General features: G+C 41.0%; 1 protein-coding gene across 3 annotated transcripts in view; it reads right to left on the bottom strand.

The window, feature by feature from the left end:
- The window catches only part of tcf4 (transcription factor 4), a 262,295-nt gene that overhangs the window by 163,255 nt on the left and 75,133 nt on the right, over positions 1-23,907 (bottom strand). For 2 of the 3 annotated variants that reach the window (XM_030436618.1, XM_030436617.1), the window contains exons 1-2: positions 19,835-19,919; positions 17,501-17,576 (exon numbers count right to left, since the gene is read on the bottom strand). In XM_030436618.1, coding sequence (XP_030292478.1) covers positions 17,501-17,576; positions 19,835-19,888 — 130 coding nt within the window. In that variant the 5' untranslated portion in view covers positions 19,889-19,919. Of the gene's footprint in view, positions 1-17,500; positions 17,577-19,834; positions 19,920-23,907 lie in introns of those variants that run through there. The other variant, XM_030436622.1, reaches the window with a different exon arrangement.

Below are 23,907 nucleotides of genomic sequence, written 5' to 3'. Positions count from 1 at the left end.
GGGCAAGGATGCCAAAAAAAAAACCCCAAAAAACATTCTTTTGGGGGGGGGGGGGGACATGGACTACTGACCAAGCACTTACATTAAGTACGCAACTTGAGAACTTAGTTACCGCCGCTGTATAGGAGCTCTTTCTCTCCATGGACTTACGACAACTAACGTCATTCTCACACACTTAGTATTTGTAAATCACTCTGTAAGAGGCGGATGTCGCCATTCGTAGCATAACTACTAAACCGGAGTACACGACCGTTTACTGCTGTCGCGTAGCTCATCACCAGACCTGATTGAGCCACTCAACAAATCAGAGATCAGAGCATTGAGAGCTCCTGAACATGCAGAGGAGGTGGAAATACTTTTTGAGCTTTCAGGATGTGTACAGTCCCTCCAACCTCCACCAACAAGGTAGGGCAGTGCGAGAGAATCAATACTTCAAGACCAAAGTACCACAGTAACAATACTTTTCAGCATCAACCTGCCCACCGCACTGTTTCTGTCCCTCACCACTCTCTTTTTTACCGGACTCCCTCTCCATTCATGATTCTGGTTAGCTTTTCATCTCACTTTGTGTATTCCCCTCAAACTTTCGCCATCAATATTGGCCTCTCTGTTTATCCTTCCTTAACTCTCTACCTCTCTCCACCACTCTCTGTTTATCTGTCTCCCTCTCGCTGCCTGTCTTCCTTTCATCTCTCGCCATCTGCCTTCCTCCATCTCCATTTTCCCTCTCTCTTCTCCCTCCCTCCCTCTCTCCCTCACTCTCACTCTTCTTGTGGCTCTCCCTCCACATCTCCCGCCCCTCCCTCTCGTCTCCCTAAAAACTTGGCAGTGATCCCCTTCGTGTTTTTTTTTTTTTTTTTTTTTTTCACTTCTCGTTTGGGGGATTGCGAATGAATGCGATCCAATCTAGACCTCGGCTAAGAGACATGAATTTTCATTAATTACAACCTTGTCAGCAAAAGCATTATGGGAGCTGAATATGAAAATGCTAATGAGGGGAGCTCATTTGCATATTTTTCTTTGTTGGAATGTCATTAATTATTACGTTTTATGATGATGAATGCAGCTGTCGATGGCTGGCCCTCCATGCCTAATTAGCTATCAGAAAATCCTCCGATCAAAAAAATGGATAGGGATCCCAAACTTTACTTTTCATTTCACACCTCTTTCACTTTGTCTCCAAATCTCACTCCATCACTGCCGCTGACAAACTTTTTTTTTCTTCCCCCGTCGTTTCACGGCAAATTTTACTCTCTCTCTTCGTTCTCTGTTACGATCAGTCTTGTTCTCCATTTCCTCGGTCACCGCCGTCAACGCAGTTTGTCTTTGATTGTGAGAGATCTGAATATCAGCTGGTGGAGGGCGTGTCACACAGGGCAATCTAGGACTTCTGGGTTGCTGATCAAAAAAATTCCCCAAGTTCCTCTCGACACTGTCAGATTTGGTCTAGGACAGCCCAAAACCCCCCAGTGCATAGGGCTGTCACATAATTTCAGTAGCCTTAGCCCAGTTTGTCCTTGTACCTTTACTCTTTAAGTTATAGCTCCATCAGATTGTACCTTTAAGATGAAGCTGAATGAAGAAGAATCGTTCATACTTAGTGCCATTTGGTGAGGTTTCTTATTCATTCATTCTTAGTATTTTAGTACTGTCTCGTCTGAAACAACCTTTAGCCCTGGCTCTTATCACTAGCCTCTTTAGGTCTAGCCCTTTAACCTTTATCCAGGAAACCTAAGCCTTGGTCTAACTCTTGTAGCGCCGCCTTAGCCATTCTCTTTGAGTCTTGCTCTTCTTTTTCCTCTTGTCTTTTAAAGCTACAGTAGCTGTCTGTCCTAGGTGTTTCAGATCTACTCTTACTCAGTCAGTCCAGTCACCGTATTCCCCATTTCTGCTATCTAGGACTTGTCTTTTAGTTGGTACTTCAGGCTTAATTCATTTAGTCGTTACCACTGTAGTCTTGGCTCCTTAGTCCCAACCAAGTAATTAATCCTGTAGCCTCAAGTACTTTTTCTAGCCATGTTTATTTAGCTAAAATGATTGGGTTCTATATCCTTTGTCCTAATAATTTTCCCCTAATTACTTAGCACTGGCAAACTCTGGCTCATTCAGCCAAGAGCACTTTTAGTGACACGTCCCGGATTGATTAGATTTTGGCCTTTTGAGTCGTAGCTTCTGTCGTTCCCATGGATCCAACCCTCATCTTGCAGTTCGATGTTGCTCACCCTCAGTCTTTCAGCTGCTTTAGATGTGATTCATTACAGTAAAACCTTGCAAGTATTGACTGGCATCTACTCTGAATGTCTGAATGGTATGCTACAAGAAGAATCAGCTTGACAAACGTGAGCTAAACTGTAATAAGTGTTAGCTAATGAGCTAGCTACCCAGGCAGAGACGCAATTCTTTTTCAACAACTAGCAATCTAAAAATTGCAGTTAGCTAATCAGATGTGTTTGTAATAATACAGTTGGCTGATCTGATTAACTCTTGATTATCTAGCTGACACCTGAAGAGAAAACCAATCAGATGGCTCACTAATTGAAACTAATTCTAGTAAGAAGTCAACAAAAGTTGATGAAGTTGCTTAATGTCCTTCTGTATCCACACTCTTCGCATATATTCTACTATCTATATGTACTACAGCTCCCAGCCTCTGCTGCCCAAACGCTGAGGGTGTCCAATATGGTTACCAGAAGCTGGTGTACATCACCTGCACGTCCTGTAATACTGTCCATGCGTCGCCTCACCTCTCTCTTTTTTGTTGTTCCTTCCATCTCTCTTTCTCCATTGTCTAAAAAGAGTAACAATGAAGACTTAACAAATCCCCCCTCCAAAAAAGCCACTAACGAACACCCCCCCTCCCTCACTCACTTGGCTTAATGAATGCCAGGCTTAATTAGAGCACCATGATGTCAGAGGCATTAATTATCAGTTGGCTTCGTTTCAGGAAACACACACTGTCTCTCTTTCTGTCTTTCTCTCTGTCTTTCTCTCTCTCATTTTTTCCTTTATGCCAAATCTTTATTTCCCTTTCTCCCAATTTTAAGCTGATATCTTTTTCATGTTTAAATCAGACTCTTTTTTTTTGATAGAAGAGACTTAGTGAGACATTGTTTCCGATTTAGACTTGATGTGGTTCTAAATCTGATACACATCTGATTTGTGACATCAGTCTGAACACTTGCATCTGAATTCATATGACTTTTACAAAGCTCTAGTATTTGTGGTCTGGCATACATGATTATGAAACCTGGAGGGCAATCAACAGAGATTGTCAGTGGGGCCATCCAATGCACATTTAAATAATACAAATGTATCAAATGCATGTTTGCAGCTTCTTAAAGCTTTGTCTTTAAGTTATGAATTGTTATGCTGAATGCGTCAGCTAAAAATGATCTTTGTAAACATTTTTATAATCTATATGCAGTTGATTGTGTCCACCTGATGAATGTAAGTCTATTATTCACTCTCCTTGTAGCTCTGGTTTGGTCCCCACCAATTCAGATTCAGATAGCTGTTGGGCTGTTTAGCTGCTAAACATTGCATTTTTTCCACCATCTTACCTCTGTTTGCTGTTTGGTGCTGGGCAGGTAGTGTACAGAGGGTTTACATAGGTAAACAGTTGCCTGCTGCTACTGGTAAAAACTTTGACTACAGCTCTGAGACTGGACCAATACAGCGAATTTGCTGCAAAACCAAACCAATGAACTAAAACAGGTTAAAAAGCTCTACAGACGTGATTGTCGTGATAATTACTGATGTCTTCATCATTGCAAATGACCCTTTTTACATTACACAGAGTTAGTTGACCGACTGGTGACATAAATCTTTTTATTAGCGTCACTCTAAAACTTGTCATATGTCTGACCACTGTATCTTTACATTGTGTCCTGAAGAGCACAAAGCAAAACATGTTTTCAGCCCCTCGACCACTGTCAGTGCAACATATTGATGAAGATACCTAACTGAGTCCAACGCGTCATGTTTTTACGTTTTTCCTGGATGTCAGGCTGCATGTCAATTCAATCAGGTGTCACACCAAATCGACCCACATGTCTGCTGTGTGACTGTTGCCTTAAAACAGCCCATTAAAACAACACAGTCTCATAGCGTGATCAAATTAGCCATAACACACACGCGATATCTGGTTATACTTTCAAAATAAAAGCACCAAAGCTCCTTGGTTAGGTTTAGGCACAAAACCTACCTGATTTAAGGGAAGATGGTTTCCCTTAAAATACCTGATTTCTTGAAACAGTCACCGTTGACTATTGGCTTTAAATTGGACTCAAACCATGGTTGCCTAGGTGAAAGTTCTGTGAATTATCCATCCAACTAACTCTGACTCCTTCTGTTGTGGACTTTCTGGCTCTTTGTGCTCTTGTAATTATTGCCTCCTGCTGGTACCGCGCCTTCATACATGTGTACTTTTCGCGCATAGTCGAGGGAAACCGTCACACTCGCACGGTGTCCTCTACTGGATCAGTGGGTCTATCGAACACTTCGACACGAGAGGGGGCTGGTTATTTTATTGTCATGATTTCTTTTCTCTGCTGTTCACACACTCCATTTGGCAGCGCTGTCAGCTACTCTGAATGTTTGGGATTATGCCACAACAGCATCAGTGTGAGCGACCACTGGTGTTGGGGGAAAACATTTTCCAGTTCATCCCAAAGGTGTAAAAAGGTCAGGGCTCTGTGCAGGTCAGTCAGGTTCTTCCACACCAAACTGGCTTTGTTCACAGGGGCATTATCAAGTTGAAACAGGAAAGGACCTTCTACTCACTGTTGCCACAGTTGGAAGCACGCTACTGTTTGAAATAATACTGTATTCTGTAGCAGTACAAGTCCAAAGCCAAAAAACCATGACAAACAGCCTTAGAAAAAAACAAAAAAAACATAGTACTTATGAAAACAAGGTTCTGGGTTTGAAAAAACATCGGAATTTTCCTTTAATGTTTGCAATATGAATGTAGCTCCTCTCTCTCTCTCTCTCTCTCTCAGATGATAAAATACAGTTCATCTTTGGGAGCCACAGTTATAGCTGAAGAGCTCTCTCTCTCCCTCTCGCCCTCTCACAATAAACATACTGTTTCATACTGCACATCTCTATCTCTCTCTCTCTCTCACCTCTTACACACAAACAAGCACTCTCCCTCCGCCACACAAACACACAAACACACACACACACACACACACACACACACACACACAGCGTAACGTGGCTGGCCAGATGGGACTCTTCCACATGACCAAGCCGATCAATCAACACTGAAGGGCCCAGGTGCTACTACGCACCATTTCACAGTCTGTCACACATACACACACACACACAAACACACACATGCACACATGCACATACAAACACACACACACGCACACACAAACACACACATGCACGCACATGAGCTGCACACACACATAGCAGCACAGACATACAGAGATAGAAAGATAAAGGACATGCACACACACGCGGAGGCACGATACACACACACACACACACGTGCAAACACACAGTGTAACATGAATGACCCCAGCTTGGTCTCCAGAGGCCTCATCTGGATGGATGACAGAAGATGGAGAAGACAGACAGATGCGTGGATAGACAGACAGACAGACAGACAGATAGACGAAGAAAAACAGATAGATAGATAGATAGATAGATAGATAGATAGATAGATAGATAGATAGATAGATAGATAGATAGATAGATAGATAGATAGATAGATGGCATCATTGTCTAAAGAAATAAACCAACATTTGACTTCAGGAACCTCTTAAACCTCAAACAGCAGCTTTCTTGTCACAGCTTCACAGGATTCAACTCACATGACAGTACATAGAAGCATGAGTTGAGACTGCCCTCCCAACAAATGGAAAGCATCTGTCTTTTCAGTGAATTTATAACAAAGACCTTTAGTACCAGCAGGATTTTTTGTCCACAGAGCATGTAGGTCTCGTTCTGACCGTCAGACAGTCACTGTTTGTTTGTTTCTTTTCAAATATGACCTTTAACATTTCTAACCAAGTAGCTGTTTTATCCAAATCAACAGCACCATTTATTTTTTTTTGGAAAGCACGGGCAATTTATGTCCTGTTGATTGCAGCTCACCTGTCATTTTGGCCATGCGAACTTATTCCGTTTTTTTATTTGGCGGCCTTCAGATAATAAAAAATGACCAAGACAGCCAGAAGTTAATGTTTAATTGTGGCTATAAAATGATCACTTCCAAGGAATATACAACCGATCTTGCTGGGAAACTGAGACTGAAGTTGTTTTGCATGTTGTCATGTTTGTTGTATGAAGTGAAGCATAATGAAAACGAGGCGTTTCCTGTTTGTTATAAGTAAAACAAAATATCTGATGGAACAGGTGCAATTTGTCCCAAGAAATTGGCCTACACCTCACGGGAATGCTAACTTCAAGTTGACAGTGCTTTATATTAAGGGCAGTAAGATATTTTGACTTGTAAATTAAACAAATATATAGCTGGTATGATTTTGTCATTTGATGTTTTTTGGTTATGCTAGCCATGTGATCAATCTCTTGTTCTATCAGTCAGTCCACCACTTTGGTATACTCTGAATTACCCAACAACAATTTGATGGATTGTTGTAAAATTCTGTACTGACATTCATGGTCCAAGAGAATGTGATTTAGGTGATTCCTTGACTTGCCACAGCTTTTCACTTATTCTTAAGTATAAAATATCCCAACATATAAAACGTGGATTAGTACCAATTTAAGGACAGATGTTCGTGGTTCCCAGAGGATGGATCCTAAAGATTTTGGTTATTGTCTCACCTTAATTTGCGTTTTGTGCTAATTATCAAATTTGCTACTACTATTTACTAATGTCCAAGGTTAAAAAATTATACTTGCGTTGCTTAGCAAGAGCATGTTAGCTTGCTGACATTAGCATTTGCCTCAGCATTTCTATATACTATTTGTGATTAATGCTACATGGAGCATCAATTACATGAAGCAAATTGAAAGATTTTGTCAAGTTTTTTGGTTAGTTGAGGTACTGGTGCTGTGGTTTAGGATGTTCTACTGCAGTTCTTCCTCGTTTACATGCTAAATATATGAAGGTCCCCCTGATTTTAGGGATAAAGGCACGCAAACCTGATCAAACTACTTGTTGACAATCTGCAGACAGTAATCTCAATATGCAGACTCGGGGGCCCACAAAAACCTGCATTATAGCTGTGCCTCAGCTTCACTATTTCCTTTAATAGCCTTTTCAAAAACTGATAATTAACCCTGACAGTTCTTCAAGAAACTGAAAAGCGTTCTCCACGACACTTCCCCCTCTCCGATCAGGAACCCTGAAGTGCTCCCCAATGAACCGCTGCTTTTCAGAGTGTACGTTTTACATTTCCACCCTCCGCCCTCTCGCCTTGACGAGACCCATTATTACTATGTCAGATCTAATTACACAGACAATTTACATGTGATACAAGCCCCTTCAAAACAATAATATACTAAATACTCCGCAGTGGCTTACATTGTGCGTCCGCGTTAATGCACTGAAGTCAATGCAGCACTAATCAATGCATGACATCCATTCAAAATACTCTGAGAATGAGACGGTGGCTGTTCAGTTTCAATCAGCAGGGACAATAGAAACAAAATCACTGAAGGTGGAGCAAGAAATGAGGGATATTAAGAGTAAAAATGCGTTATTTTTTAATGTATTTCCTTTTTTTTTTATTCAAATGTATAACACTTATCAACCAGGTTTTATATACTGTTGCATTTTTGGCTGCGTATTTCGACTTTTATCCTGTTCCTGTTGGCTTATTGAGCTTAAAGTTTACCGTTGTCAAATGTTTTAAGTTCATGATAATCCTAATTTATACCATTTTTATGAGACCTGAGCATGGATGTTCATTCTTGACCATCAGGTACACTTCACAACAAAATCTTTCATCTTTACACATATAGCTTTTCAGAGTTTTCAGCTTCATCTTATGGTCTTCATTCAGTCAGTGGAGATGGCTCAGGTGTCGCTATGTGACCTGACTGAACTTCAGTCATGTGGTGTTTGTGTATCTAATCCCTATCTGTGTCAAAGCGATTCAGAAACATCATTTCAATCCTGTATTTAATTAAGAGGGTTGTAACTCACAGTTGTTTTCATTATCACTGACTCTGTCATATTACACTTTATCAGTTTTATAGTTTGTCACAAAATAGTAAAAAAAATAAATAAAAATGCCCATCACCACTTCCTGGAACCCGTGGAGAGGTCTTCAAATGTTTTCTTTTGTCCAACGAACAGTCCAAAGATTAAAGATATTCACTTTACAATTCTAAAAAAAAAAAGAAAAAAAAGTAAAAAGAAAAGCAGCTAATCCCTACTTTTGAGAAGCTTGTAACTACATCCTTTTAAAAACAGTTATCAGAACTGTCTATGATTGATCTTCTGTTGGTCCGCCACATGGTTGATGAACAAAATAATACGCTTGTTAAAGTTATTGTCATTTTTAGAAGTTGATCATTTGTGTCACCACAATTCCTCTCCTCTCTTTTCCTCCTCCAACCTCTTCATCTTTCCTCTCCTCTCCTTTATGCTTTAACATTCCAAGCACAAAGACCCAGACCCAGCAGGGAGAGACAGGGGGATGACCTTGGCACCACACCCAGCTGAGGTGAGGGGCTCCCGGGGTAGAGAGAGAGACAGGAGGGCCTGGTCTCCACGGAGGAGAGATGGGGGTGAACAGAGAAGCGGGTGATACAGAGATGGAGGGAAGGATATGAAAAAAAAACAGATAGAGGTCAGGGAAAGGAGAAAAGGACAAAACAGGGAAAGGCAGAAGTGATTAAAGAATGACAACAGAAAGAGATAAATGATGCATATGCAGAGAGAAACGGTAAAGGATAAGCAAGAGAGGATCAGATTCAAAGAAAAAAATGACACAAAGACTGGACAAGATTTAGAGTGTGAAACAGAGAGGAGAAAGAGGTAGAAAGAGAAAGAGGGAGCGACAGATATGTATTTCTATATAAAGTGTCCAGATGTGACCTCCTCAGAGGGGGTCCGGCCTCGTGGCTCAACACTCATTAATAAGGTCACCCGGAGGTGAGACAGACGGCTGACTCACTACATTTCAACAAAAACAACAAGAGGAGGAGGAGGGAGCCAAGATCATCAGGTTTATACCAGTTCTATGTACATTATACAGTTCTGTTTAATGCTGTCTTTTAATAATGTATAAAAATGTATTGATACAGTTTAAACTCAAAAAGCTGTCTGGTTAACTTCTATATTGTTTATTAAACAGGTGTATAAATAGAAATGTTAAAAGGAGACGTTCTGTCTTTAGCAGCAGTTGGGGTTGGAGCTCTCTGAACGGTCTTAACTATTGAATAGAATGGCTTGAAATACGATTAACACGTTCACTTTGGCAATCCCTTAACTCATAAGGTCAAAATTTTAATTTGTTATTTAATTTGGTTGATGAGCGAATACCTGTAAAACAATTAACTTCAGCAGTCCCTTCCATTTCATGTTTGGAGCACCATTTCAGCAAGCTTACTAGCTAAACTAATATGGTAAACGTGGTAAACGTTAGCTGCTAAATGGCAATACTTTAACACTGTCATTCTAAGGGTGTTTGCATGCTGACATTGTTGCTGACAAATGTTGGTTCTGGGCTGGTGCTAGTGCTAGTTTGGAGTTTTCAGGAACCGATTTGCTTTTCCATGGGCATGAGAGCCACTGTAGAGTCACATGCTTTAGTCACTGTATGTAAGTGCTTCTTTGTTCTAGACCAATGTTTTGGTGCCATTCTGGAACCAGTTTTCCTGACCGGGAGCCATTTTTTGGCTGCTGGAACATAAAGAACGGGTTCCAGAGTAGGCACTGACTCCGAACCAGCACCTGAATCGACTTGACTCACAAGGCTATAGACTCACTGGCCGCCTTTCACACATGCACTGCTACTCTGAAATGACCGTCCAGACATTACCTGAAGAAACTGTATGTAAACGCAAACGTCCAAATCTGCTATTCTGGTCATTTAACTAACTTATCCTGCCGGCTGCCTCGTACAAAGACAGTGAAATGTGTGATTAAGCCTGTGTCTGTCTAGAGCTGGATATTGTCTGGAGAATTCACAGCATGAGAGTGGGTGTGTTGATGACGTTGCACGGAGTGTGGCTACATCCTACATTTTTCTGCTTGCCTGTAAATTGCTTCAAATCTTTAGTTGATACCTAGGATCCCAGTTCATATAGTATTAATAGATACTGTATGGATAGAGTATTTCCAGCAGGTGAGAACACAGGCAATCTCCTGTTGTGTGCTACATGTGTGAAAGGGACACGCTGGACAATGTCCAGACCTGATCCTCCAACTAGGGCTGGGCGATATGGCCTAAAAATTGAATCTCCGATTTTTTTACACCAAACTCAATTTACGATTTTAATCGATTTTTTTTTTCCTTCTCAAGAACAAACTTCAAATTACAAAGAAATTATTAAAAGCGTTGCGTTTATTTTTTTTGCTATGATTTTAAACAAATTTGCCCTGCCATTGTAAACAGTGCAGCTTCAAACTCACTTGAAAAAATACATAAAAGTGCATCCTTTTGAAAAGACTGTGTCCCTTTTTGATAAAACGCTTTTGTTAACATAAATTTAACATGTCAGATTGCTTGCTATTATAAAAACAGATAAGTCGCCATATTGGTATTGATAAAGTGTGAACATAACTTTCATTAAATACTTTATTTTGCAAAAGGTGCCTTTGTTTACAAAAAAGTATTTTATATCCCTGAAGATATGTAAACTAAATTAAACATCTGCATGCATTGGCATAGTAAACATGACATGTTGGTAGATGTACAGGACATGAGGTGTGTGCTTGCTGTCTGTTTTACACATTTTTGACCATGAAGACGAGCCTGTCTGCTCTCTATGGATTGAGTCAGGACCCGTTGCGGCTTTGTAGCACAAACCTGCGGTCGAACATTTTCAGCAAGTGGATGAACCTCCAGCTTTTCCACTGTATATACGGGCACCATATCTTTAACGATATGCAACGTGACTGCACCCATAAAAGCTGTCCACCGGGCCGCTTTCTTGTCATACGGGACACAATTATTACATGATTCCGCTAATGTTGGCTGCTTTATAGCGGGTGTTTGTGGGCTGCCGCGGTTTTCTCGTAGTGAACAACAAGTGTCCCACTTGAGATGCTGAAATAAATGGGTCGGTCCGCTGCCTTTAGTTGCAAAAGCCTTTGAACAAACTTTGCAGCGGACAGTGTTTTGTTCGAGGTCCGACGCTACAGAACCAAACTACAAGCGAGACAGTGACTTTTTAGGAACGAACTCTTGGCTCGCTGCATGCTGTGTTTGCTTCTCTGTGGAAAGTCAATGCGGGGAGAAGGGCGGAGCCCACTATGAACTACGGGAGCCCGTAAGGAGTGGCGGTGGAGCAAGTTAAATATAAAATCGACTTTTATTTTTTAAACCAAAAACTCAAATTAATAGATTTTGCAGATTTATTGCCCAGCCCTACCTCCAACATTGTCCGTATTTAACATAGAAAATTACTTTTTTGTTTCACCTTCGGTAGAACTAAACAGGTTCCCCTCACTAGTCATTTTGCAAGGCTCTGCTAAACAGGTACTGAATGCACGATGATGAAAATTGATATCCATCTTCTAATCTGGCATTGGTGACTAATACAAAACAAAAGGATTCTGCTTTTAAGTTCCCAGAGGCCAAAAGCTGTGGCTATAACCCCAAAACTTTGACAAGTGTGTTGCAGAGCAATTTTTGGCGAAACATCCCCTGTGCTCCGTTACCATTTCTTGGGAAATTTTTTTTATTTTAATTACAGAATGGAAGCAGTAGAAGCTGAGCTGGTAGAATGAAGCGGCTGTGCATCATAATCAGACATAAGCCACATCAGATCGTTTATTTATAACAGAACAGAGTGTGCTTACAGGCCGAAACCACTGAGTCGCTCATTTACTATGTAGGTGACAGTTACAGGGGTGGGGGGTTCTGGGTGGTGCACCTGCTCTACCAAGCAGCTACACAAAGGTGGATACACACACACACACACAAACAGACACACACAAACAGACACACACACACACACACTGTATAACCACATACAAACACATGAAAGGTAGAATCATACAATACCTCCACATTTACACGCAACCACACAAGAACACACACCAGTCGAAGAGCACAAATACACTCATTCACATTCACACACATAAGCGCACAAGCACAAATATGCATGTATCCTCATACAAACTAGTATCACACACTCTGATACAAAGACAGACAATTTAAACACACACACACACACACATTGAAATAATCACACAAGTTTGCATGTGTTCAGTTAGACAACACACACACAAACACACACACAAAGACAAAAAAAGAAAAAATACACGCACACACGCTAAATGCATACACATAAACGTGAAAGTCAGTCACACACTCAGCTACGGACACAGTGTATAACCACATAAAAACACATACATAAAGAAGCACAGATGACACACACAGACACCAACACACCACTCTGCCAGCGTGCACAAAAGCACACACCACCACAAACCCAAAAACGTGCACACAAACACACACACACACACACACAAACACACACAAGCCCACCAAATAATCATTTAAACCTATATGTGCACATGAAGATAACACAACAACACATATCAATGAAGCACATACAAGCATTCACACAACACAGTACATGTACTCATAAAACTCATGTGTACTGTAAGTGCAGGTCCACATTTAGACAGTTTTACACATAAACACAGACACATCTTTTAAATGCTAGATCAGTACTGTGGTTCTGTGTGTGTGTGTGTGCGTGTGTGTGTGCGCGCACGTGTGTGGGTTTGTGTGTGTACGTGTGTGTGCATGTGGGCAGATTAATCTAGTGGGGTCGCTGAGATGACACTAATCCCTTCGCTGATTATCTAGAGCATAACATCACTCTAATCTGATGGTGGGGGGGTTTAAGAAAGACAGACAAGGTTAGAGAGGGAGAGAGGGAGAGAGGGAGTGAGCAAGAGAAGAGAGAGTGAGAGAGTTAGAGGCTGCGCTCACACTCAACATGTTCAGGTTGGGTTCATTAAACTCCGCACTGTTTCTCTAGTCTGTATTCTTTTGTCTCGAGTTCATTTCAGGTGAGAATCTCAAGTCTCAAACCTGAGAATAATCTGAAGCAATTACAGTCGATCAAACAAAATTCAAAGCATTACGGGGAGAAGACACATGAAGTGCCTCGTGTCTGGAACAGCTTCAAAGAACAAAAGAAAGTCAAGACTCAGATGTTTCTTTAAGTGTTCGCTGATGTTCGACTCCTGTTACCAAAACTGTGTGATAAACACCACATTAAACCTAATACACAGTTTGACCAGTTTGATCTTTCTGTTTCAAAAAGTGCATCAGGGTTAGTTCCCCGGTAGTACAGGTGCTCCTCAGAGCTGTGTCAGCTCCTCAGTCTTCTTCACATTATATACTGATAACAGCACATGTAGATATACTGGTAACTACTTTATTAAAAGATTCTAGGATAATTGCATTAAGATTCTGAAACTAAGATGTTTCAGAATCCAATGCTAACAATGTTTCCCAACAAATTTGTGTCATTTGTGTCAATTGCTCAGTTATTCTGACCCTCCATCCAACCACCTAATATTTACACTGACTAGACTAGAAAATAATGTTGTAAAACCGTAAGCCAATTCGGGATTTTACTGAGAAAAAAAAATAGATTTAACTAGAATGGCACTCAGTAAAGCAAAGGCCCAACAGCCCCCTTTAATTCAATCAAGTCTAATCCGCTATCAAATAAAGCATATTTGGATCTGTATTTTTATTGGGATTGGCATCAAATTGTATACCTGCCGACAAACCAACCAACAACAAACTGGACACATTCTGACCAGATGTCAAACTATTTTACAGCTGCACTACAGAGAAACAACTTTGTAACCCTAGCTACAGTTGGGGATCTAATACTCCTCTTTACTGGTGATCCACTGAAACATTTGTTAAAGCAGTCGTGCACTGCAAGCCAAGTATGTTTTCTCACTGATGTGTCTATCATTCGCAGGGTAAACTTGCCTACAAAGAGCACACAAAAGATGAGATAATCCCAAATGGGGCAAGTAACACTGTGGTGGACACCCCCAAAACAAACAAAAGAAACTATCAACAGCATAACACCCTAAGAGCTACACATTCAAAAAGATCTAGGCAGCCCTCACCATCACCTTGGGTTGCAAGAACAAGAAGCCAACAACCAACCACCGAACAAGCACAGAGCAATCACTCAGAAACACAACCAACCATTTATCTATACCATCTATAGCACTGTCGTAGTGGTGACCTAACATGCCCCAACAGCCACCCAGTAAAGCCTCAGCAATGAACTAGCAACTTACTCAACCAACTGGCATGAGTGACTTTAGTCTTAGTGACGCTAAGTAACACCCTGAGGATGTCAACACAGGAGAGTCAAGTCTGTGTACAGAGTCAGAGTTTAATGACCTTTTTCTCCTGACCATTTGAGTTCCAATATTTATAGACAGAAGTAAGGTCAAGGTCAGAACTGGGTAATGCACCATCACTGATATTATTGAAAGCTCTGTGGGGTGGTATTGATACTGAAACACTACTTTTCTCATCAGGACCCACAAAAAGCCAACAGACTAGAAGACAATCTCATTTTACCTGATCAGAACAGTCATGGGTAGAAAGTAAAAAGGATGTTTTTTATAACTCTGCCGGCAATAGTGGAACTGTGCGTGTGTTTGTGTGTGTGTGTGTGTGTGTGTGTGTGTGTTCCATATCCCTGGCTGTCTCTGTCTCTTAGTGTTATCATTATCAAAGTAAATTGCGGCTCCCGTGTGCCAGATGAAGAATACAATATTTCCATTTCTGACTCTGCGTCGTCCCTTCTCTCTCTGCCTCTGCAGCTACATACCATAATCACAACACTGTCACAACACATCGCACACACAATGGATCACTCCAGCACAGACCCCCAAACTCTGGAGTTTAACATTTCTTTTTCTTCTGTTTCATTTTATTCATTATATATTTCTCCCTTATTCGATTCGCTGTGCTTTCACGACTAACTGAACAATCTAAAGAATTAGCTCAATTATTATAATAGTAAAAAAATTCATTTTTTTAATGTTTAGTTTCGTTTCAGCTGATCTAAGTAACAAATGGACACTTTCAGAGAGAATCTTATTTGTACACACATATTTGATCAAAACGCAGTTACACAAATAAAACTTTTATAATAGATAATATACCCATATGTGGATATTATATTGTGATACAGCATAAGTGTTGTTTTCTTCCTGGATTTAAAGGTTGCATTACAGTAAGGAAATGTAATTTCCTCAACTTGCTAGACTGTTCTACTTGTTCTAATACTTGGCTTTCCACACTTCTCATTGTGTTGATATTTTGTGAAAGTGGCAATAGTCATCCCGACAGCATTTGTTCAAAAACATCGTGATATTTGATTTTGTAACCCATAGAATTTAAGTAGTGCTTCAGATGAGATTTCAAAATGTCAAGATATAAAGTGTGTATTCTAATGTGGCTTAAAAATGTAGCAATGTTACATGAAGGCCATATTGCCCTGCCCTGGGACTAACCTAGTTAGTGGTTTGTGGCAGCTTGTGATGGTTACATCAAATTGTAAGCTATGAGTCAATAAAATACAGATGTGATAAGTAAAATAAAACAGTCTTAAAACTTAAAAAAAAATGAAATAAAATCCTCCTGATGAAATGTTGCCTTTTCCCCTGATAATAGAAGTTTCAGAAACACTGCTAGGCCCCTTGGTTCCTATAAAGAGAAATCTACTACTCTATTACAGATACTCGTCAACAGTGTGCTTTGCAGCGACAGTTTAGGAAAGCAAAAAAGTCTAATTTTTTCTAAAGGTTGACGTGAGTTTGACTGGCCTGCATTTAGCCCTGACCTCAGCCTAGGGGGACCAGATCCCGACAGACCAATGTGGGACAAAGACTTTTATTTGAATGGGACACGTACCAATGCTGAGAGGAATTTCGATAAGTTGTCTAGTTAACTTGAACATAACTAAACATTGGAGCTCACTCTTAGCTCATAACATATCCTTAGCCCTCTTGTTTATTCAGAAGCCCGCTGCTTCTGTAAAACCATATGACATTTGCCTTTGTAATTGGGAGTGCTGCACAGTGCGGTAAATGCTAGTTATTTCAGTTGCTGGTGCCTTGTCGTCAGCTGCCGTTAACTGTCTGGTTAACCTGCACTTTACCCATGCGTTGCTGGTTTGATTGAAATCGCTGTGAAGAAAGAAGCCCTCCCTTCTTTCATACCAGCCATTGGATAAAGGTCCGTTTTAAGAAAGCATCTGTCCTGTAGTGGTTTGACTTTTGACAACCAGTCAAAACGTGGGCCATCATCTCTGTGTCTGGGACGTGGGACAAGGGACAAAGTAAATGAGGTACAGTCCAAAAGCACAAAAGCGCGACACCTGGTCTCAACCCCATGCTCTTGCGTCTGAGTGCACAAGAGTAGCATATTAATGTCCATAGTTAAGGAATGACATTTAAATGTGAAGCTGTTCACGTGTTTTGGTAGAAAAAACTTCATGTACAAAAATAGTCCCATGCTGCTGCATCCACAAAAACCCATCTAAAAAACCCTATGACACACACACACAAGTGTGACTTCTTTGTGGCTTCAAAATTAAATATCCAAGATCTAATGTTTTCCATGAGCACGTTATGAACCAACAAATGAGAGTGAGCAAGAGACAGAAAGAGAGCAGGTAGAGTCAGATAGAGAGAGCTGACATCTTCCATATTTGATGCATCCAGTCAAAGGCAATTAAGCTCTGTGTGTGTATGTGCGTGTGTTTGTGTGTGTGTGTGTGTGTGGTGTGTGTGTGTGTGTGTGTGTGCGTGTTTATGTGTGTGCGTGCATGTTTGTGAATACATCTGCATGTGTGTCTTTCGGTGATTATATGTCTGTGTGGCTGAGTGTGTGTGTGTGTGTGTGTGTGTGTGTAGTGTGTGTGAGGGAGTGAGTGAATGTGTGTGTGTGTGTGAGAGAGAGAGAGAGAGGCAGATTATCTGTGTCAGTGGCCATTTGCTCACAACTGGCGCCACAGCGAAGAGAGCCAGAGGCAGAGAGCATCATGGGTAAATGAGCACACACTGCCGAGCGTTTTCCACACAGCGGGCCGAGAGAGAGAGAGAGAGAGAGAGAGAGAGAGAGATGGAGAGAAATTGCATGCCAGATGACCTGTCTCCTCCAGTGTACGATAGTGTTTCAGACACACACACACACACACACCATCGGATCAAAACCCAACAAAGCAGTTCATCCAAAGTTGATGGAAAGAAGTAAGTGCATTGTAAAATAATAACAACAAACACTCACATACACAAGTACACACACACACACACACACACACTCAGCCTGTGGTGTACCTGTTAGCCTGGAGTTGGTGTACGGAGGTGAGAGGCTGTCATGTGATGCCATGTACTGAGACCCATCTGCATAACTCTGGAGGAGGAGACAGACATATGTGATGAACATTCATAGTTATTATATGTAGCCATCAGACAATGAAGCAGCAGAAGGAGCTGTGATCATAGGAATACCTGTAATGGAACAGGCATTTTAGCAGTAGCACTGTTTGACACAGTGACACAAATAGCACTAGCAGATGCAGAGACACTGCATGATGACCTCATCTCAGTCTTTTGATAAAGAGAATCAGAGTGATATTTATATGTTGTATGTGCCTTTCTTGTTACACCAGGGCAAGAGATGGGAAGATGGAAGCTACTCTCATAACTATGACCCAGACTGAACAGTCAGCTAAGCTTAGCTGCAAGGACCAGTGTTGGGCACGTTACTTTTAAAAATTAGTTATAGTTACTAGTTACTTCTCACAAAAAACTGAGTTAGTAACGGAATTACTCCACTATAAAAGTAATAAGTTATCAGGAAAAGTTACTATTGCGTTACTTTTATTTCTCCCCCCTTTTGGAGCTCGGCATTCATTTTAGCGTACTCGGCATCTACTTTATGTATTTCTGCATTGCGGACCAGCTCCTGTTCTCCCCGATATTTTGCCAGTGAGTGCTCTGAAGGAGTCTGAGTCAACTATTGATAACGGGAGCAAGTTCTCAACAACATACCTGCCTATCATTGCATTCAGTTCAGTCTGTGTCACAAGTTTTTGTGATGCTGTTAGCGGAGCTCACGTTAGCCACACCTGGCCTGCTATCATCATCAGCAGCGTCAGCAACGGAGTTTTTGGCCAGTGTTAGTTTTGTAGAAGCGCGTGCCACTGAGAGATGCTTCATTAGATCAGAGTTGCTTACAACGGACGTGGACAAAGGAGATTAAAGTTGTGTCTGTACTTCCACTTTGAAAACGTTAACTTTCCCTCTGGACTCGCCATTGCTGCAGTTCACCTCTCCTAGTTTGTGTGTGTGTGGGGCTGCTGTGTGCGTGTGTAGCTTGTGTGTAAACCGAACACTACCACTGATTGGCTTAAGAACTCTCACTCAACGTTAGAGAGCCAATCATCATCACTTATGCGGTTGTCTCGCTCCTCCCTCCTCCCTCACCGGAGGAAAAAAAACGTGTAACGATGGCATTAGTAATTAGTTAGATTACCCGTTACTGAAAAAAAGTAACGCCGTTAGTAACGCCGTTTATTCTAACGCCGTTATTCCCAACACTGGTAAGGACATAAGATATAACAAGATATAATGTATTAATATCAGTGCTGAGCGTCGTGCACTACAAAGAAATGCATCATTGCAAAAAACGATTTGAGAAACTCCGCGTTAGTGATAAACACATAACTGAACCTCAAATAAACTCAGTTAGTCCACAATAAAGTCCTTTGGTGAGCGAGCTACTTGATTGGGTTTGTTTGAGTGTGTTTGGCCTGTCAAGTGCAGTTCATTTGCCACTTTAACATGTTTTTACCTTTAAAGTGTGTTGTCATCTAATGGTGTCAGGAAGCCCAGTCTAATTCTTTATTTATTAATGTATCATTTTGAGGCAATTAATTTTTGTAATAGGCACTGTCCTTTTGTGTTGTTTTATATATTGGCGTATTTTCTTTTTAGGCTGCCTACTGTGCACAACATGTTACTGTGAGGTGCACTTGGGGCTGGTTTTTACCAAATTTGCTGTTGGTTTTGTGGCATTATGTCATTAAAAAGAGCATAAAAGAAAGAAAAGATCTGTCTTTTGTGTGATTTTCAAAAATAATAAGCAATGTGCAATACATTACATGTCAAACAATTTAGTTTCTTGAGTACTTTGGGAGCTTTTAAAGCTTTATGAAAGAGAATAACAGGAAATGAGGGAGAGGGGTGGAACAAAGGTGCCCGGGCAGACTTAAACCCACCACCACGGATGTTGTGAAACAAGTTTGGAGTTTCAATTGATGTCTGTAAAATCTGCGCTATGAACAACCGATAGCACTGCCAGGGAGAATCCTTATTTTTCCAAGGCATAGGTCAAGGAGCTATGATGCACGCCACTTAAACCACAACAATTGTTGCTGCGTGCATGTTGACGTGGAAAATATGTCAATGCACCCATCTCTGCAACACGTCCTTTCTCCTCCAAAGTCTCCTCACAACGTAACATGTCAGGACATCCCTAATGTAGGAGATGCAGTATTGATAATAACAGCAGATTGGAGTTCTTCTAATGGCAGTGATGTTGCATTTAACAATAAAAGTCAAAGTTAAAGTCAAAGTTTTTGTCGTTGTGTTGCTGTGGTCAGTCACCTTAGAAGAACGACTTCCACTTGTCCATGACCCTGCGCCCGTTCTCTCCTCCATATCTGTACGAAAAAGAGAAAGAGAGACAGGAATTCAGATGACGGAGAGATAAAACATGGCAATAAGATCCAGGACGGTATACAAGAACGTTAATAATCTATAAGGAAAAGTACAGTTTCGGAAGGTTGTCGCTGATCGAGAAGGGAAAAAATACAATTGAAAAAAAAAAAACCCCACAAACTCCAGTCGCTTCATATATTGCGGTGAGTCAGGATGTGCAGATACATATTGTTACCGCTTACGCATCATGGTTCAAAATAAATCCAGCAGGCAGCTAAATGATGAACGAGGACTCATTTCAGATTTCAATGACAAATGAAAAATCTATAACACTTTTTTTTTTGTGTTTACTTGTGCATCAAAACACTGCTTTAATGCCATCAGTTTGTCAGTGGCTGCTTTGGTGAACAACTCAAGTCCTCAGATCCACATTTTAATCACTCACGTAATCATGTGAGTGATCATCACTCTCATCACATCACTGTCAACACTCAATGCCACATACCGTATGATATTACTGTACAGCGTCTGTAATCAACTACAGCAACGAGGATCATCCTCTCTCCATGCTCCATGTCATTAAACATTATTGATTATGAGTGCAGAGCCTTAATGTGTCTCTGTAAAATGTAATGGCCCTTTAAGCCTCCTGCAGACCGCTAATCCCCGCCGCCATTGCACTAGATCCATGATGTTATCTGTCATAGGTCACAAGTGACCTGATCACTGCACTAGAGGAAAGGTCAGTGGGTCAATATATTCATCCTGAAAGGGAACACGAAAGTACCAAAATTCATGGCCATCCATTCAATAGTTACTGACATATTTCACCTAAAAAATGAACCTCATGGTGGCGCTAGAGGGCAAGTCAAGGGGATTACCAAATGCCGCCATCGCAGTCCATTTCATAGTTGTTAAGATATTCACTATAAGTCTGGACCAAAGTGGTCGATTGACAAGATCGGCCATTAACTACAATAGCAATACAATAATATTGTTCACAACCATCCTTACAGAGTTAAATGACAGAATACGAAATGCGTGACACACACCAGCTGTTTACATCTCGTTTCCTACCAACAACAACAACCAGCCATCAGTTGTGCTAAACCTAAACGAACTCTAACCGTAGTGGCGGCTAATCAGAAAACAGACATATGAATCATTTTTGGAACCATCTGACACTGATGGACAATCTGATCTGTTGCCCCAAATGTGAGAACTCGAAGGAAAAGAAAGAGACGCACAGAGGCCGGGATACTCTGACATCAAGAGACAGCTACATGACAGGTAGATCAGTTCATCCAGGTTGACTCAAATGTGCAAACGCAGCTCTTGCTTACAGTATACACACACACACATGCACGCGCGCACACACATACACACACACACACACACACACAAAAACACACAGTTCTTTCATGCATTGTTGTGCACAAATCTCTCCTCAATAGGCTCTCCATTATGTCAGTGTGTGTATAGTGAGCAGCTTACATTCATTGTCGAGTCATTTGGATTGTCAGCTTATCTGCGTTTGAGTGCGTGCGCGCGCGTGGTGTGTGTGTGCGTGCACGTTGTAGGCCGATAGAAATAAAGTGGTTCAGTTTACAAAGAAGCCTTTTGAAGCAACACAGGAAGTCACTACCTCAACAAATGTATGTTTGGGTTTTGGGTTACCTGTTTGAAGAACACGTAATACATAATAGGGATAGAGAAGAGAAGAGAAGAGAAGAGAAGAGAAGAGAAGAGAAGAGAAGAGAAGAGAAGAGAAGAGAAGAGAGGAGGGTAAAGATAATACTGGGCACAATCACTTGTTGGAAAATTGGATTTAGGGAACATCCACTTGATCAACATTGACGCATATTCAACAATCATTTGTACTGAGGGAACGTATATCCACTGACCAGATATATATTTTTTGAAACAGACAACTTGATTGTTTGAAGTGAAGAAACCCAAACCTGGACAAACCTGGATTTAGGGAACACATACTTGATCAGTATGTTTTGGGAACAAACACTTATTCATTCAAATTTTGGGAACGGATGCTTGATTGTAAAGATCTGGATGACACGGTATTGATCAGTCTTGTGTATTGAACACACGTTTGATCGGATGGAGTTCGGGAACATGCATGTAATTGTTTGGATACATGGAAAACACACTTGATTGTTTGAATTAACACCCAGTGTGTGTGTGTGTGTGTTCCCTTGCCCGGATTTAAGGAACAAATGTGGTGAATGTGGTGCACAATAACAACACTCGTTAAAGGGGACCGTGTAGTGAATGAATGCATGACTCTTTATTAGGTATCACTATCGCAGACTTGTTTTAACCAGACTTCAGTGTGCAACCCTTTAAGCTGATCCATATTTTCTAGTACTACTTTACAAGAATACTCAACCGGTAATTGTGCCAGTTATGTATTTCATGATTCTCCACACACGTTTTCATGTTTTTAAACTTTGTCAACACATGCGTTTCTGTCCGGCAAAAAAAAAGGAGTCTGCTTGGAAACACGTCGGGAGAAGAGAAGGGGTGAAAATTACAAAAAGAAAAAAGTAGAGCGGGAGAGTTTGATGATAGCTGGTCCAGATGCAGGGGAAGTGTAGGTGAAGCTGGGGAGGAAGAGGATGGGGGTAAGAGAGCAATTAAAGAAAGCATCCTTCAGCATTGAAAAATAAAAGACGGAGGGAGATTGGATGAGAGTGAGGGGAGAGGAAGAGGGGGGGAGAGAGGAATACAAGTTGGTGTGCAGGAGTTGAGAGATGTGGAGGAGGAGGAGAGAAGGAGGCATCCATGTGTCCTGCACCTGATAAGGCCTCCGATTGAGGGCTATAAATTACACCACAGAGGGAGAGAGAGAGGGAGAGAGGGAGGGAGGGAGAAAAGAGAGAACTTACACACAAGCAGGGAAACTCACACAAAAGCACACATACATACCTCTCTCTCTCTCTCTCTCTCTCTCTCTCTCTCTCTCTCTCTCTCATGTAGACACACACACACACACAGACACACACACAACCTCAGCGCAGGTCATCTATCATCAGTTAATGAACTTAGACTGACAGACAGCTCCATGTCTCTCACACTGATCCTATTAAGACCTGCTTGACACAAAACAGACTCCTATTAATACAGTTAGCCTCTGTGTGTGAGTTTGTGTGCGCATGTGTGTGTGTGTGTGAGACCAGTGAGGACAAAACCAGGCCTGTAACCGAGTATGACCATTGAGCCACTCATATTATTTACAATGAGAAATGGTTTATCTGTGCGTGGGACACTGAACATGGTCAAGCTTAAAAAAGAAATCACCGAGATTTTATATGGAAAAAAAAAACCAAACATCAAATCTTGACTTTTGTTTTTGTGTTGAACCTGATGATAATTTTGGTTGTTGATATCATTGGGTTATATGTGCCTAGCTGAGATGCGTCTTCATTGGTGTGTCCGACCTGTGTCGATATGAAAACTTTGTTTTATTAGAGATGATAATGCAGTAGAAGATGCTTGGGCTACTGTCATTCTGTATGGTAAAGTGGTCATATTGCGCTTTTTTGGGTTTTTTTCCTTTCTTTTACCGTGTTATGTAACACTTTTGTGCATGTAAAAGCTCTGCGACATGAAGAAGCCCAAAGTCCACGCCCATGGACTCCATAGCTAAAAAGGAGCGTTCAAGACACAGTGTGAAAAGGGATGCTGAAACAATGCACCATATTAAGAACTATAATGTGTTTTTTGGAAATTAAAATATGTAAACCTATTCTACTATGACACCCATATAAAGTATGAACCTTAAAATACGCATAATATGACATTTTTAAACTGTGAGACACCCTGCCTCCATAAGATGATATATCTTGTCGTAAGTGTTCGATCACATTTGGGGGATTTTTCTTCCCCTCATATAAGCATCAGTGTGGCCCCAAAAATCAAGAATTGATCTGGCTCCATCTGAAACCCGTCTTTTCAAATGGTCTTGGTCAGTCTGAGTCTGACTGAAATTCACCCACGTTTTC

Source organism: Sparus aurata, chromosome 12 (genome assembly GCF_900880675.1).
Source record: "Sparus aurata chromosome 12, fSpaAur1.1, whole genome shotgun sequence".
Taxonomy (NCBI): Eukaryota; Metazoa; Chordata; class Actinopteri; order Spariformes; family Sparidae; genus Sparus; species Sparus aurata.
This window is presented reverse-complemented; position numbering and strand designations above follow the sequence as displayed.